This window comes from Colletotrichum tamarilloi, assembly GCF_030869305.1.
Source record: "Colletotrichum tamarilloi strain Tom-12 chromosome Unknown Scaffold_9.1, whole genome shotgun sequence".
NCBI classification, from domain to species: domain Eukaryota; kingdom Fungi; phylum Ascomycota; class Sordariomycetes; order Glomerellales; family Glomerellaceae; genus Colletotrichum; species Colletotrichum tamarilloi.
The window spans coordinates 1175049-1192376 of record NW_026849392.1 but is presented as its reverse complement, the minus strand read 5'-3'; the positions used below and the strand labels follow the sequence as shown (position 1 = coordinate 1192376).

The following is a 17328-nucleotide window of genomic DNA, read 5'->3' as shown; positions in this document are numbered from 1 at the left end:
GTCGGTAAAGTGAGCATGGCAACTGGCGCTTTGGGCGCAGACTGGTGAGACTATCTGATGAGGTTTCTCTTGTCGTACTCATCGGAGTTGTCGTGGTTGCTTGTAATCAACTGGCCAGCTCTCGCGACGTTTTCATAGCGTTCTCCTTTGTTCTGACTCTTGAGCAGGATTCAGTTGTTTGATGACGTGGAATTGCTCTCGCCGTAGCTATTGTCGAGCGATCTACTCCGCTTCGTTTGATGGAGCCTCTCGGCCATGGACGCGCGGTTTCTATATCAACTACACGATCGGACCGGGCAAGGGAATAGTCTGGATTGAGATCTGTGGAAGGATTTGAGGGATCGCTCACGAGGTCTGCTTCCACGCTCCTTGGGGCAGGAGACAGTGTACGGAATTATTTAAAGCAGGCATCGAGACCTCACTCCACTTGCACTTGTTCAAGGCCCAATTGTACTGGTCTGCGTCGTGGATTGTATGAAGTGAGATGGGAAGAGATCCGTCTGTATGGATGAATAACTTTACTTCGTAGGTATCCACGAGTCTTGAGATGTCAAGACAAAAACGGCTTTTCGAGTAGCACGCCATTGCCCTTTGACTTGTAACTTCACTTGTGTATTCCAAAGGGAATTTTCTCTAATGAATGAGAGGGGATTCGGTGTAAAGGGTGTATCTGAGAGAGAAACCGAACTTGAAAAAGGCAACCTACCCTACTTAGAAATGGGTGATGTTCTCGCTTAGACGACACCACCCGCGATGCTTGCCAGAGGCTTGCCTGGCAGGGCTGACCCGAACGGGGCTGGCTCCAAAACGAAGCACGTCAATGTAACGAACCTACAGTTGGCTCAGATGCACTGCTTTTATATTCAGCCGCGGTATCAGTATGGGAAGTATCAAGACACCTCAACATGATCCGCGCCGGTGATTAATCCGCCGTATCGTGCTATCAGGCTATAGTGCAACACCTTGATGGGTACGTGATCACCCCTGGCAACGCCATAACCACAAACCAGGCAGGTACCGCCCATCCGCACCCTCCACGCCACGGGATGGGAGCCTAAGGGTATATACCCCCCCTCAATTCAATTCCTGTCACCAGCACAGCAGGCGCCCCCTAGGTCGGGGGTCAGGTCAAACTGTGGCGTGGGTGGTGGAATGGTTAATGGTCAACAATCAAATCGCCAACCAGCCTACTCGACGACAGGCTCAGCGCATACGAGTACCCGAGTTCGAATCCCAGCATGAGCACCAAGAGATGTAGCCCCCACATCGGCACCGGGGGGGTGAACTCTTTTTGGTTCTTGCTTTGACTGAGGGATATCCGGATCTAATGACGGTGATTTCGTGTGCGTTCTCCGCCCCTGTGCTGGAGGCTGGGCGGATTGCCTCGAGATCAAAATGCTGCGATGCCTCGTTCGAGGCAGTGCTATGGAGGGATGGTTGTGCAGACATGTTTAGACGCACCGAACACACGGCTGGAATCCGGTCGCCGTTCTCTCTGATCGGGTCTGTTCACCAGGAGTCAATACCTCCCCACATCTACCTGAAGCCCTCCTTTTGGTACGCTATGTACTCGCGAGTAGAGAGCTCTAGAACAGGTGCATAGCTTTGAGAACATATGAAAAAGATATCACGCGCTGAGCCGACCGCTTGATTTCTATCCCTCGAAAGCTTTTCAGCGGGACTTGGGCTGCGTCTGTACCTATCCCGATATCAGAAAGAAGCTGTGCCGGTCTAGATATGACACACGTGGTGGCATATATATACACTAGCCATGAGGCGGACCTGCAGCGGCCAGCCTTGTCATCTGGCAGTGGGCTCCTGGTTCTACTGAATTTTACGGACATGACCTTGCCGACTCAACCCGACATTCGTACCTCGCGGAGCTGGAGAGTTTGGGGGACCATGATTCCTCGATGTACAGCCGCCAAGACCCCCCATATTGTGGATGAACCATAGATCACCGACGATCTCCTCACTCCCCTTTCATCTATGCTATGTCTTTAACATGATCTTTTGAGAGACTCATGATCTGGATGGGATTGTAAAAACGTCACCCCTTTAGAAGATCGAAACACTAACATAACGAACACTATACTCCTTTCTGCAGATCTTCCAGTTCAAACCTTCCCAGCTCCACAATACCATGGTTATATATTTGGATGCAAAGAAGAGGGGGACAACTATTGTGTCACATCACCTTCACTTCACTACTTTCTCCTATGGTAGATCTACCGTCATTCCATCTCATCCAACCAACTTCTCACTCGACCTCGAATGAGCTCAACCGTCTGCTAACAGGCTTGAATTGACCGGTTAGGAAAGTAAGCAGGCATTGACGGGGTTCTGGTCGATGATTATAAAGCTTGGGCACCAATCCGTCAATGCCAGCTCTCCAACGATGCAAACCTCGAAGAACTGCATCGTACCAGATTCTGCGGCGGGCATTCTCTGAATCCCCTCCCTCAGAATCTCGCTGCCGATTTCGCTAATGGGTCACGCCCACGCATTTTTTGGTCATAACGGTAGGCAGGGCAAAGTCCTCATTATCTCCCAGCACCCTAACCTTCAAGCTAAGTATTCGGCACTGGATACATGAGAGATACCAAGCGAGAAGCCCAAGTGAATAACGCGTTCCTGATATAATCTTCTATGATGCATCCAGCCACGCTTCTCACGACGTCTGCCGTTAACGAAAATCTCGGAGACGAGATGAGCTGCGCAGTATCGAGTGGCGAAGCCGATATGACCAGCCCAATTATTGCCCTTATCAAGCACCGCACTACCTGAGGTCAGATCCTTTTTATCACCACAGCGAGGACGTTGCTTCATCTATGAGAAGGCATTATCACGTGGATGAAGACGGCAGAGATTCAACCCCGCTACCATCTCGTCTCATATCCGACTGTTTAGCTGAGAGCCATTCTCCCCGTGACATATCCACGTATACATATTAGGGAGGAGGCAGGGCAGATATGGCTCAAGGTTGCCGTAGGAGTAATGACCTCATTCGATACAATCCAGATACCATATACAGTCTATAATGACGGCGCGAGCAAATGAGGTCTGCGCAATGGCTAAGTCACACACTTGAGCGGTATTCCTTCTGGTAGCTGGAAATGATTCCGAGCTGATTTTATCTAGTTTCGTTTGCTAGAACAGTAGTGAACCCAAGCCAAGTTGGGCAAGATTGTAATTGATAGATTCGTCAACAAGATCTGAGCGGTGCCATCGATAGAAGCAAACTTCTGCGTGCAGTTCTCCGTCTCAAAGCTGAACCCCACGCATTCCGACGAGTATCCCATTCGAGTGAATTTACCATGTTACTATTGTGTATTCGCGATGCATGGTGAACAATCCACAAGGCAGTCAATGACTCTGACCTTGAGCGGAGTCACAGGCAAGCCGTCAAGAACCTGCTTGTAATCTTGTACATCAACGCACGAACACTACTGCAACGGCTACTCTCGGCAGGCAAAAAGCGTACGGTATAAGCTAAGCAAAAAAGCAAGCATCGACCATCTAAAATACGTGCCTCTGGGTGGAACGATGCAACGCACGAGAGGCTCGAAACGAAACGAGGTTGCATCTGATGATTGACACGTGCGGGAGCTCTGACGTCGAGTTCTTGACTTTTAAACTCTGGAGAATGGAGACCTGTTCGCCTCAACCACCCCCTGAGAGCGAAACCGTCGTAAAGAGAACGAAATCACACGTTGATGAAACCTCGAGGGGCCTGGCCCACGCAGTTTCGCGAAGGCGTGGCGGACGTTTGCAAGTTTCGAGAAGTCTGACTTCTTCCAACGTGCTGACAATACCTTGGTATGGCGGACGGGTCGGGGAAACCCATGGAAACGTGCCACCAGGAGCAGTCCTCTTTGGGTTTGTTCATGTTGCGGCATCGGTTGAACACCCGAGGTGACGAACGCGGGCAGTTGGCAAGGGTGTGCTGGGCGAGTCGATCTTCATCAAATCACCGAGATTCAACCGGGCCCCGAATGCAGCCTCTGCTGTGGTGCAATTGCCGAAACTTGCGTCCTGCGATCTGCTCAGTTATCGCAGCGGTTTTGGGGCATTTCCCACGCGGGAAAGAAATTTGTGAGTGGGGGCAAAGCAGGTCATCGTCGTCCGTGGTTGAGGCTATGGAGAAGATTGGGCGCGTGATCGAACATCAATCTATAGCGAGGGGCCTAGGGTTGTCTCAGTTCGGGAACCGTCCCTGTCTGAGTCTGGAGCTTCCACCCTTTCTTCCCCGCAATTTCCTGGCGCGGTAAGATCTTGGGAGATTCGATTCGATTGTGAAATCGAGAGCGGGAATTAACAGTGCCGCGTGGATGCTTACTCGCGATTTGCAATGAGAGCAACGTTAGAGAGGTTTACACTGCGCAGTTTGGTTAGATTCGTGCGGGCTAATATACTCTGGTGAAGTACGAGGCGTTGAAGGGGCGGCAGCAACAGGCGACTCCAAGTGTGCTGGAACCCGCAAGCAGTATGATGTAAGTATAAGGGGACCTGGACCGTTACAGCTCGTGAGGGAATGGAAGCGATTGGAACACCACAGGTTCGCCTCGGAGGTCGCGTCTGCTGCGTCAGCAGTTCCAAGGCGTAGGGGTTCGGACCACCGTGTCAGAGAAGTAGCTGCAGCGGCTGACGGCAGCAACATAGTTAGGCATGGCGCTGGCGCGGTGGCTGGATTGGTGCCAGGAGCGCGCGGGATAGTGATAATTTGGGCAAAGTCTATACTAGTTGAGAGATGGCAGGTGAAGTGCCTCCGGGGGTGGCTGGGTGGCTGGAAGATTCAGGGGAGAGGGGCGATTCTTCGGAGTCAGATCATATTGTCTGCAATTGGCGCGACTGTTTGGTCGAAGACAATGTTCAGGCCGGATTGCCGTGGCTTGTCATAAGACAATTCTTGCAGCCCGGCATTGAAGCTAGAGATAAGGTAAGAAGGGAAGCAATTGGCGAGGTTTAAGGTGCACCAAAGGACCCGCCCGGTGAGGGGAGGTTGGAGGCTGGCCTGGGTGCACAGGATTCCGACCATGCAAGTCCGACGTACTTGTAGAGTTCCTAGTGTCGCATCGGCGTTGAACTCGGTGTGGAAATCAAACCCTTGGTGGCACCGGGGCGTAGAAGGGTTGCAGAGAAAAGCTGACAAGGAAACGAGAAGACTCTAGGTGCAATGCCCCCTGAGTAAAGAGGTACTCGATTCAGAGAGGAAGCGGCTCGGGCAAGTTGCAAAGAATGGGCGGCTCCACAAACACGGCGAGAACGATGTTGGCGTGTCGTATCTGGGAGTGTATGGTGCGGTAGTGTCGGAATAGTAGGTGGTATTCGAAATTAGTTGCAAGCCTAGCTTCATCCCACGTCTGAAGCACACACCAGACGGAGATATTTCTGGCCTGTCGCGTCTGCGTTAGCACAGGGTATAGCTCAGGTACGGCGGTAAGGTAGGGTGAGGTGCGGTAACGCGAGGCGAGACGAGGCAAGGCCAAGCAAGAAACGGTGAAGACTATGAGGAGGCAACGTGAAGCGCAGGGGATGTTTGGAGGAGGAGAAGAAAGAGGAGGCTGGGCGTTGAGGAGTTTGCAGTTTGCAGATCTTGCTAGAGCCTAGAGGTGGTCTTTGTCGGTGCTTGTTGTGAATCGCGATCATGGATTTGGTGTTGGTTTGCTGGCGTCGAGTGGATCAAGGAGAGGTGGTTGTGGATGGATGCGACATCGCTGGGAGTCACTTGAGGTCTTTGGGTTCACATACATGGGGTGAGGTGAGGTGCAGTCGTAGCGGGGGTTCTTCAGGCTCACCTGCTTCCATTAACCTCGTATGTTTCCCCAAAGTTCTAGTAAATATGCACAGTACTCCGCAGAGGATGCAGCAAAGAACGTGGGTAGCACGAGCGGATCGTAATTCTTGCCTCTCATGAATAATGAGGGTAAGTACGTGATTGCCTGAAAAAGTACGTCAGGTACCTTATCTTGAGGTCGGCAGGCAGGTACGACTGAGTATCTTACTCTGGGTGTTCCTTCCGATGACAATTCATACAATGTCTGGCTGGTCCTTGCTGATTCAGAGTTCGCTGAGGAGGGAAGGTGCTGCTGCGCTTGTCCCATTCTGTGACACTGCGACGCTGTGACGGCAAAGCCTCACCTTCTCGACCCTTCCTTGAGACTAACGTAGTCGGGCCCTCGGAACTTTTGGGATATTTCGGGACATGTCATTAAAGCTCAAGTCACATGTTGCGGTTCGCTTTGAACCCAATGCCAATTGTCTGTTCGTTCAGAGACATGAGCTGTAAAAAAGTCCATGTCTTGACCGAGTACGGTGGTGGACGATGACTCTCTCGGGAGAGAACATCATCCAGAGACATGAATTGTTGAAGAACCCAGGGAATGAATGCCCGCCCACTCTCACTCACTCACCGACTGACCGACAAGCAAAAAAGGGACCAATACACCGGCCTACATCATTGGCATCGTTGGGCCGTTGGACTAGGTGTAAGCGCCTAGACCGATGCGGTTGTCGTCATAATTCAGAGACACACCGCTGATGAGCAAGCACACTCACACTGCACCGCGGACGTCTGATGGTGGAGCCCGCGCCCAAGCCTGCGCGCAGACGGAGTTCAAGGTTGCAGACTGGACCACCTCAGACCGTTCGTTCACTGCGTCCAGACCGCCGTCCACGGTCCGCAGATTCCACGCACCTCACACACACCCGACTCACAATGTACACTCAGCCCAGCTTGCTTGGAGCACATCGCAGCCCAGCCCAGCGCGACGTTGGACGCTGGCGTCGCCGAACCAGGGACGGTCCCGTCACCGTCAGTTCAGGTCAAGTCAAATTGGGCCGGGACCATCTGCGCCAGCAACCACCTTCAGACCAATACACCTCACACTTCAGAGGTAGTCACACACACACACACACACACCAGTGATTACACACCTCAGGTAGTGTACCACTCCTCTTACACTGAGGTGCGTAGACGACGGACGACTTTTGCGCCGCCCACCTTCCCACACCCCCGACCCCAGCAATTATTTCTCTGCCACTCGCGCGCAATAATTTTTGGGGGTTCCCGCCGCTCAATTCTCGTCTCTCATCTTTTTCTTCCTCTTTTTTTCCAACAAACCTCTCCTTCCTACCTTCTTCCTGTTGTTCGAATCTCGAATCCTCACCTGCCCTTTCTTTCACATCGTTCCTGCCGACGACGAGGCACTCGCTCCGAACCGAGTAATTCTAATTGCCCCTCTTTCGAAAAGAAGCAGCCCTCACATCCATCACAATGGGCACTTACAAGTTTACCTGGTATGCTCATCGACTCCGCCCGCATTTCCCCCTCCCCGCCAGCCCATCTCTCTCTAGACTCTGAGTCTCAATACCCTTACATGGAAATCACTACTGGAATGCGACGGAATCCCAATGCCCCTCCTTGCATTGCTTCTCTACCGTCCGGCGCTTGGAAACGGCGGTTGGCTTGCATGCTTTCGTCAAAGGACATGTGGAATGCAAACTTTCTTTCACATGGTCCTTAGGCCCCGTCCGCGGCGACCTCACCACCATTGGCACCGTTCGCATCGTCTCCAGCGAAAAAGCAAGCCTCCCAGTTGGATCAAAAACCTTTCTAACCTTTGCGTCCCACTATAGGGCTCACCCGGCCGAGGAGGTCTACGTTACCGGCACTTTCGACAACTGGACTAAGAGCGAGAAGTTGGAAAAGGTCGGCAGCTCTTTCGAGAAGACCGTCACACTCGCCGACGCATCGGAAAAGATCTACTATAAGGTTCGTACCGGCCAATTCAGGCGCTTTCTCTTGTACCCGTAACTATTGGTCCATCCCACCCGGATTTTTCGAACACGACGGCAACTCCGGAATTCCTTATCACGGCGCGCAATTGTTGGGAACCCTCTCGAAGCTGGAGGGGCAGCGACGACAGCAGTACCAGCAGCACCAGCAGCACAGGCGGCGGAGTCGATAGAGGGTTGGATGAGACCGCGAACAAGGGCTCCGATCGAAAGCAGCAACGCCGCATCGCTCAGCCCGCGACAGCATCCGTGCGCCCATCCAGGTCCCTTGTCCCATCAATCGCAATCGCTGTTTCCCCGTCTTGGAGGGGGAAGAAGGGAAGGGCTGGGCTGCCAGGCCATTTACTGGTGGAAGCTTCTTCCCAGCTCCAGGCCAGCTCTGGTTCCAGCTTCCCCGTCAGCTGCAGGCCACACAGCTCGGTTGCGGCTCGTCATAGGATCGGGCTTTTATCACCATCTCGCAATTTGGCGTGTCCAGGCCCCTGGCCCTCACGCAATTTGCTTCGCGCTCCGCTGAGCCACACAAATTCTGCTGGGGTCTTTTTCGGTCTTCTCTCGACTCTTCTCACTATTGCCCCTACGGCCACATTGTGTTGTCGGCTTATTTCGCGCTAACGCCGCTGCTTTTCCGTTGGGGTTTCTGCTCTGTCTGCTTTTCCCCGGCGTATTGCCTGCGCAGTCGGGGCTGCAAAACATATCCCAGACTGGAGCTGCACATGGCTGTAATGGGTAAATTGGAGAAAGAAAAAGAATAGTCATACACGGGTCTCGGAGGCTGGTTGTTGCTGGCCGACTATCCCGGCTCCGAATGACGCAAACCCACCAGTTCTTGCAGCAGCTTACTGCGGCAGAAGCACAGCAGCGGCGTGGTTGCCTTGAGTCTTGACGCTTGACGGTGGCTCCAGGTGGGCAATTGGCAAGATTGGCTGGCGGATCCCGAGCAGAGCGGCGGGTTGGGGGCTCCGCTTTTCCACAGGTCCAAAAAAGCAATGAACAAGGTTTTCCAGGTTCATTGCTCCTTTTGTATTCTGTGGGGAGCGAAAAGAGCGTCAATCTTGACCGGGGTCCCCCATGCGAGCATGGTCGCGTTCGCAGCTGCGTGTGGCCTTTTCGCAAATTGCGACGCAAGAAAGAAGAGAGACACCGGAGAGCGGCAGGATCCAGCACCAGCAGCCACCAAGGACCATGGCACCTTTCATCACACAACAATGTGCCAAAATGTCTAGCAACTTCGGGGCTAGCCTTCCAGACTAGGTGCCACCAAACACGGCGCACTCACCTGGATACACCCCAAGGCACCCAGGGTACACAAGGACAAGCACCACCAAGGTCACCACCACCCAGCCGTGCTAGCCCAGGCCAGGAACCAACAGCCATGCCCGCGGCCAAGGAACAAGCGGCAGCGCACAGCGCCAGGAACCACCGCCTTCCAATTTGCCTGGATTCTTGTTCTGGCGGATACGGGCTATCTTTCCTCACCTGGCCTTTATAACCATCTGGGACACCCAGATCGCGCTCCCAGCTGATCTCCCACATTTGGTTCGCCGCGCGTCATCATATCTGCCCCCCAAGGGACCCATTACACCACCGCTGTGCTGCCCACCGGATTTCGCTTAAAAACATCGTCATTGTTGACAATTTTTACTGACTTGCTTTCTCTCCCCCCTCTATAGTTTGTCGTCGACAACAACTGGATCACAGACCATACTGCCCCTCAAGAACCTGATCACGAGGGCAACGTAAACAACTTTCTCACCCCCGATCAAATCGTTAAGGAGGATACCACCGCCGCAGTCATGAACACTGTTACTCCCGAATCTACCACCGCCGCCTTGGCTAAGGACGTGCCTCTCGAGAACAAGGAGGAGCTCCCCCAGGCTACCCCCTCCGACATTCCCGGCGGCTTCCCCGTCACCCCCGCCAACGAGCTTGACAAGTTCATTGGTGTGAACCCTATCCCCGCCCAAGATGTTACCGCTGAGCCCGTAACCGTCGCACCTGGCGAACCCCTCCCCGCGTCTGTCAAGGCTGGCGATATCAACGAGCACGTCAAGCTTGACAAGGAGGGTTACGAGGACTCTAGCGCTCTGCCCGGCCTCTCCAAGGAGGAGACCACCGTCCCTGAGGTTACCAGCAACACGATCCCCGAGTCCAGCTTGCCCATTGCGACCGCGGATGCCACCATCAACAGCGCCGCACCCACATCCACCACCGCTGCTCTGGCCGCCGAGGTTCCTCTCGAGACCAAGACTGCCGAGGTTCCCGAAATTGTCAAGGAGAGCCAAGAGAAGGCCCACGCCGAGCCTGAGGCCAGCGCAAACCCCGAGGCCGTCCAGGAGAAAGCCGTTGTTGAGGACGAGCTCCTCGAGAAGGTCCCCACCGCTCCCTCGACTTCTGAGGGCACCGCCGGATTCGGCACTCAGAAGACTGAGGCCGCTGGCGTCGTCGTTGCCACCGCTGCCACTATTGGTGGTCTCGCCGCTGCCGCCGCCATCAATGCCAAGGACACTGTCGTCGAGGCTGCTGCTCCTCACGTTGAGCAGGCTACCGTTGCCGCCACTGACGCCGCTGCTCAGCTCCCCGAGCCCGTCAAGGAGAGCCTGCCTGTGAGCGTTCAGGAGGCCATCGGCGGTCAGACCAAGGAGGAGACCCGTGAGGAGGTCGCTCCCGAGGTTCCCACCGTCGTCAAGGAGTCTATCGCCGAGGCCGGCAAGAGCCCCGAGGCTGCCGCCAATACCGAGGCTGTCATCGAGAAGAAGGAGGTCGAGGCTGAGCTCCTCAAGGAGGTCAAGCCTATTCCCGCCGTTGGTGAGGAGACCAAGGTCGAGGCCGAGAAGCCCAAGGTTGAGGCTGCCAAGGAGGAAGTCAAGGAGACCAAGGAAGAAGTCAAGGAGGGCGAGAAGACCAAGACTGAGGCCGTCAAGGAGGAGGCTAAGCTCGCTAAGGAGGAGGTTAAGGCTGCTGTCACCAAGGATGACTCTACAAAGGAGGCTAACGGTGCCAACGGTGTTCACACAACCGCCAACGGTGCCAACGGCGCCAGCCTCACCTCTACCAAGGAGCCCGAAGTTCCCACCACCCCTGCCAAGGCCCCGTCCTCCGTTCCCGAGTCAACGACACCAAGCAATACAAAGGCCACCGAGAGCCCTTCGGGCACCGAGAAGAAGAAGAAGAACCGCCTGAGTGCCTTCATCGGCAAGCTCAAGGCCAAGGTGCACAGCAAATAAGCGGCATAATGATGATGACGTTCGCCGTTAGGATGTATGTGGATGGGAGGCATCGTCTTTCGCCTCGGCTCTTGTGGATTTTCTTGTCGGGTGCTGCGTATTTGGGTTGTTTGTCGTTTCTATGATTCCCCTGGTCCACTTTGCATGTGCAAGAGCTCGAGAGGTAGAATGAGGCATGGCAGCTGTATGTCGACGAGGTTGGAAGTACGGCCATTTCTGTTGGCCTCTAGAATTAATTGAGGGTGATGTGGGCTGCCGCCTCTTTCAGTTTTGCTCCTTTTGTTGGTACTTCACACGGCTCATCTGCATCGGACTATCCTGTACCATAATACCTCGTTCGAGCCTAATTTGCATATGATCAATTGAGCCAATACAATGAGGTACTGAACACTGGTGACTGACTACTGGTGAGGCATGTGACTTGGGTAGGCTATCTCCTGCTGCTGACTGACGTTATGGATGAAGCCGTTTCCACAGAAGAGAGATTAATAAGTGCCTACTATAGTAAAGTCCAATGGAGTAACTTGTGACTTGACACGCCGTTTTGATTCGTCGCGTCAAGCCAACGCGTCAGGTGCCAGGCACAGCTGTACTACACGTTAAACGAAACAACTCAATCGATATACGCAAGCAGGGTTAGTAAATTAGTCACTTAGTCATTAGTTATAGTTATAGTCTAACTAATATAGTCTAACTATAGTTACTAAAAAATCCTAACTAGACTAGACTAGGCTAGTATTAGTCGCTTATATAAGTAACTATAGTCAGATTTACTTAACTAATTAGTTAACTAAATTAGTTAGAAATATTCTTAGTAAATTAAAAAAAAAATAATAAATTATAATAAAAATAGTATTATATTATATAAAAAGTTTTAAAAAATACTATATATTAATATATATATATATATATATATATATATATTAAAGCATAGTATTTATTAAAGTTTAATTAAAATAATATTAATTAAATAATAATTTTTATTTAAATATTTATTTATAATAACTAATAGTTATATTATAAAACTAATTATTAAAAATTTAGAATTATTTTAATAAAGCTTATATAAAAAATAATATATATATATATATATATATATATATATTAAAAAAGTTATTATTATTATTATTAAAAAGTAAAAATAAATAAATTAAAAAAATAAAATATATATATATAATTAAGTTAAATTTTTAAAAAAATTTATAAATTATTAATTAGTATTTATTTTAAAACTTTTTTTATTATTATATTTAATAATAATTAGTTATATTATTAATATATTTTTTAAATATTTTAATAATTTTAATTATATTTTAAAAAAATTTATAATATTTTAAAAGTTTTTATAATATTTTAAAAATTTTTATAATATTTTAAAAAAATTTATAAAATTTTAAAAGTTTTTATAATATTTTAAAAATTTTTATAAAATTTTAAAAAAATTTATAATATTTTAAAAATTTTTATAATATTCTAAAAAATTTTATAATATTTTAAAATTTTTTATAATATTTAAAAAGTTTTTATAATATTTAAAAACTTTTATAAAATTTTAAAAGTTTTTATAATATTTTAAAAACTTTTATAAAATTTTAGAACTTTTTATATATTTTATTTATAATAATAAAACTTATATAATAATATAAATATATATTATATATTTATAATTAATAATAATACTAATTATTATAAATAAAAATAATAAAAATATTTAAAATTTAATAAAATTTTTAATATATATAACTTTAATAAAATAATATAAAATATTTTTATAAAAGAATATAAAAAATAAATATTTATATAAAAATAAAAATATATAAATATAAAAAAAATAAATATATATAGTAGTTTTTTTTTTAGTTTTATAAGTATAAAAAATCGATTTTAATAAGATTATGCTTTTAAAAAAAATTATATAATATAATATACTTTTTAATTATATAATATATATAATATATCCTAAGTACGCGCTTAATATAATATAATAATTTTAATATAAAAACTACTATTTAACTTAGAATAAGTAAGCTACTCTTTTTAGTAGCGGCGCTAGTTAAAAAAGTTAATAATAAAAGTTAGCTATAATAATTAGCTATAATAGTTAGCTATAATAATTAGCTATAATAATTAGCCGTAATAGTTAGCCGTAATAGTTAGAGACGGCCCTTAATTATAGAGGTTCTAAATTTTAATAGCGACGTAGAAGTTTTTAAAAAAAGGGTTAAATGGGCTAATATTTACTACTCTTTTACCGTACTAAAGCTCGTAAAGATTCTTTTTATCCTTATTGTTTTTAATATTACCTAAAGCTACTCTTTATTTAAACTAAACAAATTTACTAAATAAATTTACTAAATAAATCTACTAAATAAATTTACTAAATAAACTTATTAATATATAAACTACTACTTCGATAAGAACCTACTCTCTTAGTATATAGTTAGTAATTAGTAAGCTAAAGATACTTATTAATAAGTTTACTCTTTTTAAACTAGGCGCCCTTTTTAGCTAGTTCGATACTATAGCTATCGTAACTAACGTAAGTATACTTAAGAAGTAGTAAAATATTTTTTAGTAATATAGAATTTAGCTAGGTAATATTATAAGTACTATAAATAGCTAGGCCGGTACGGATATTAAAATTTAGTATATTAATACTAGCTTAGTTATAATAGTTATAATAAATAGGCTAGAGGTATATAGGGTTAAGGTAATAAGCCGGCGCTTTAAATAGCTCTTATAAAACCCTTTAGGTAATAATAATATTTATATAAAAGAATAGATTATACTAAACTTAGTTACCTATGCGGGCTAGTATTAAGAGGTCCTATGCGCGTTAAAATAGGTAAAGCTTGCTCTATAAGTAGCTAGAACTTAAGAGGACTTTACGTAGCGGAAAGTTAAGAGCTATTTTAATTAATAATTAAGTATAGAGCGTAATATACTTAGTTTTCCCTAATACGTAATATACGGTACGGCCCCGGCGGATTACTCCGTCGGGGGGAAATAAATATATATAAAAGAGGTTTTTATAATAAAAAGAGTAATATAGTTAAATTACTATATAAGAAGTTACTTACTTAATAAAAGGTCTAAGTAAGTAAATATATGCTTATATATAAGTATAAAAACCTCTTATTAGAATATTTTATTACTTATTAATTATAATATAATTAATAAGCACATACGTAAGTAAATGCGTAATCGTAGTACGTAATTCCGTCTCGAGAGAATTCTAGCTTATTCAGTTACTTTCTAGCACTTTCTATTACTCACGTAAGCTTATATAAGTAGTATTACTTATATAATTAATACTTATAATAATTTACAGAAATCGTAGATTAATATAGTATATAGTTTGCTTACGTAATATTAATAATAAGGCGAATAATAAGGTAAATAAAGTTACTTTCGTAATAGAATCTAATAGAATTTAGTAGAATTGAGTAGAATAATATTAATAATAATTAATAATAAAATAATTCTAGATTATTCTAGAGAGTAGTTTATTATTAATAGTATTATTAATTATATTTAATAATTAGTAATATAATAGAAACCTTTAGAATCTTATAAAAAAATAAAAAGAATATAAAAAGAGCTTAACTCTACCCCCTAAGGTCTAGTTTTACTTTTCTTAACTAAGTAATTATACTACTAAATATTATAATTAATACTAAAAACCTCTTTTAATCTCTTTTTATTATTATTATATTATTATATTCTTTTATAAAAATATTATTATAATGGATTCTTTTATTTTAAACTCTTTTTAAGCTAGTAGCCCTATCTCTACTATTAGTAATATTCCTACTAGTAGTACTACTAGTACTAGCTTTATAGACTCTTTATATAATAAAGAGGACTATAAATTAGAGCCTAATAGCAAATCTAGTGCTTATATTTTTAAAAATAACTTATTTACTCGAACTTTTTTACCTATTAATTATATAAAAAAGAGAGAAATACAAATTAAATATACTACGTAAGTAAATATACTTTTTTATTATATATTTAAATATACTAATTAGTATTATAGGTGTAGTAAAAACTAGATTATTAAAGTTAAAGGTTTCCAAACCTCTAACTTTATAAAATATTATAAGTAATCTCACCCTAATATTGCTTATAATAAAAAATCTAAAAAAAATCGAGTAAAAAGTAAGCAATATTACTATTATTATATATTTATATATACTAATTAACGTATTATAAAAACCGATATAGTACTTATAAAAAAGTCTTTTTTTAGTAATAAAAGACCTCGTACTAGTACTATTACCGATTTTAATAAAGAAGAGGCTTATTTAAAGATATTAGATTTTATAATAAAAAATAACTTACTATTTTCTACTATAGATTCTAATTCTTTTAAAAACCTTTTAAACTATTATAATAGGTATATTTTTTATTATTATATTATAATACTTTATTATTTACTAATATGATATTATAGGTTAAATCTTATTATTAATAGAAAAAAGATTAAGAATTTACTAGATATTACGTATAATAAATTTCTTTCTTTAATTAACTTAGAGATAAGTGAAAATATTAAAAACTTAGGAAAATTTTCCTTTGTTTTTAATATATAGACCTCTAAGTTATAAGATGCCTATTTAGGTATTATTATAAGCTATATTAATAGCGATTTTAAGCTTATTTATAAGCTAATTAGTAAGTTATTATATATAACCCTATTTTAATATATATACTAACTAATATTTATAGTATTTAAAGACCTTACTAAATCATATACGGGCCTTTATATATATAAAGAAGTTATAGATAGTTTAGCTACTTATCCAAACTTAACTATTAATAACTTCTTTAAGTAAGTAATTATACTTAATTATATTATATTATTATACTAACTTATATAGTTTTACTAAAGATAATGCATTTAATAATAATACGTTTTTAAATTCTTTTAAAGCTAATTATAAATTAACTTTAAATAAAGAGTTTAAAAACGATATTAAATATATTGCTCATATTATTAATATAGTAGTATAGGATATATTAACTAACTATATATTTAATACTACTAAAGAAAAAGAATTATTAAATTATACTAATAATAATATTAGTATAATTAATAATAATCTCGTAGTTAATAAAGATATAACTACTGAGAATTTACTTAGTAGTAAGTATTTTTTTATTATATATATTACTATATAATATATATTAACTATATATATAGGTCTTATTAAACGTATCCGTAGAATTACGGTTATAGTTAAATATACTAGCGAGATTAAACGATTATTATTAGAAGGTATAGAAAAGTCTAAAAGAGACGAAACTTTACCTTTTAATTTTAATAAAAGAATTATTCCTCTAAGTAAGTTAATTAATATATATATATATATATATATATATATATAAAGGGTTTATATTAATATATTATAAATAATAAGACTAAATAGAATTCTATTTATAGAATAATATCTACTACTTTAGAGCTTAAACTAGTTTTAGAGTATATATTTAGAAATACTAGTAATTTAGAGTATAAAAAGCTCTATTTTATTACTAACGAGTATAAGGCTTTAAAAGATTTAAAATCTATATTCGAGATTTTTTTAAAACCTAGTACTCGTTTATAGTCTCAACTATATATTAACCTTAATAAGGGTTTATTATATATATATACTATATATAGTAAACTTAATAATTTAGTTATAAAGTTTAAGACTTTAAGAGAGTAGCTACCTGAGCTAGTAAGTACTATTTTATTATATTTTAATATTTAAATTATATACTAATACTTTAATAAGCTATATATTATACGATTTTAGTAAATAGTTTAACTAAAGGAATAGTTAAACTATCTAATTACTTTCTAAAAAGATTAAATCTATTTAATCTAAATATATATAAACCTCATATATTAGGTTTAATTTTAGATCCTAGATTTAAACTTATACATTTTGAAAAAAATCGTTTATTATATTATTATAAAGATATAAAAAACGATATAAAAGAGTTATTAAAAGAAGAATATAAGTTATAAGTATTTTATTATACTTATTATTATACTATTTTACTAATTATATACTTTATAGAGTTAAAAAAGAAAAGTATAGGTCTAATACTACTAAAGAAGTATTAGAATCTACTACTTTTAATAACTCAGATTCTGATAACGACTTTTATATTAGTAATACTAATATAGAAGTAGAGTATATTAGTTATTTTAATAAAGGCCCTTTAACTCAAGAGGTATATGTTTTTTTATATAATATTTAAAATACTTATTTACTAATATATATAATAGGCTAACCTACTATTATATTAG

General features: G+C 42.0%; 3 protein-coding genes across 3 annotated transcripts; 2 read left to right on the top strand and 1 right to left on the bottom strand.

Annotated features, from left to right (window-relative positions):
* Positions 1–5427: 5427 nt before the first annotated feature.
* CTAM01_04138 (uncharacterized protein) lies at positions 5428–5649 on the bottom strand (the record flags this gene model as incomplete). The annotated part of the gene is made up of 1 exon (XM_060520168.1): positions 5428–5649. One exon carries the CDS (start codon positions 5647–5649, stop codon positions 5428–5430), a length of 222 nt encoding a protein of 73 aa, XP_060385589.1.
* Positions 5650–6540: 891 nt separating this feature from the next.
* On the top strand, positions 6541–6900 carry CTAM01_04137 (uncharacterized protein; the record flags this gene model as incomplete). The annotated part of the gene is made up of 1 exon (XM_060520167.1): positions 6541–6900. The coding sequence occupies one exon, from the start codon at positions 6541–6543 to the stop codon at positions 6898–6900; it is 360 nt and encodes a 119-aa protein (XP_060385588.1).
* A 376-nt stretch (positions 6901–7276) lies between these two features.
* Positions 7277–11024, top strand: CTAM01_04136 (uncharacterized protein; the record flags this gene model as incomplete). The annotated part of the gene is made up of 6 exons (XM_060520166.1): positions 7277–7299; positions 7639–7812; positions 7908–8046; positions 8703–8804; positions 9151–9336; positions 9471–11024. 6 exons carry the CDS (start codon positions 7277–7279, stop codon positions 11022–11024), a joined length of 2178 nt encoding a protein of 725 aa, XP_060385587.1.
* Between the last annotated feature and the right edge of the window lie 6304 nt (positions 11025–17328).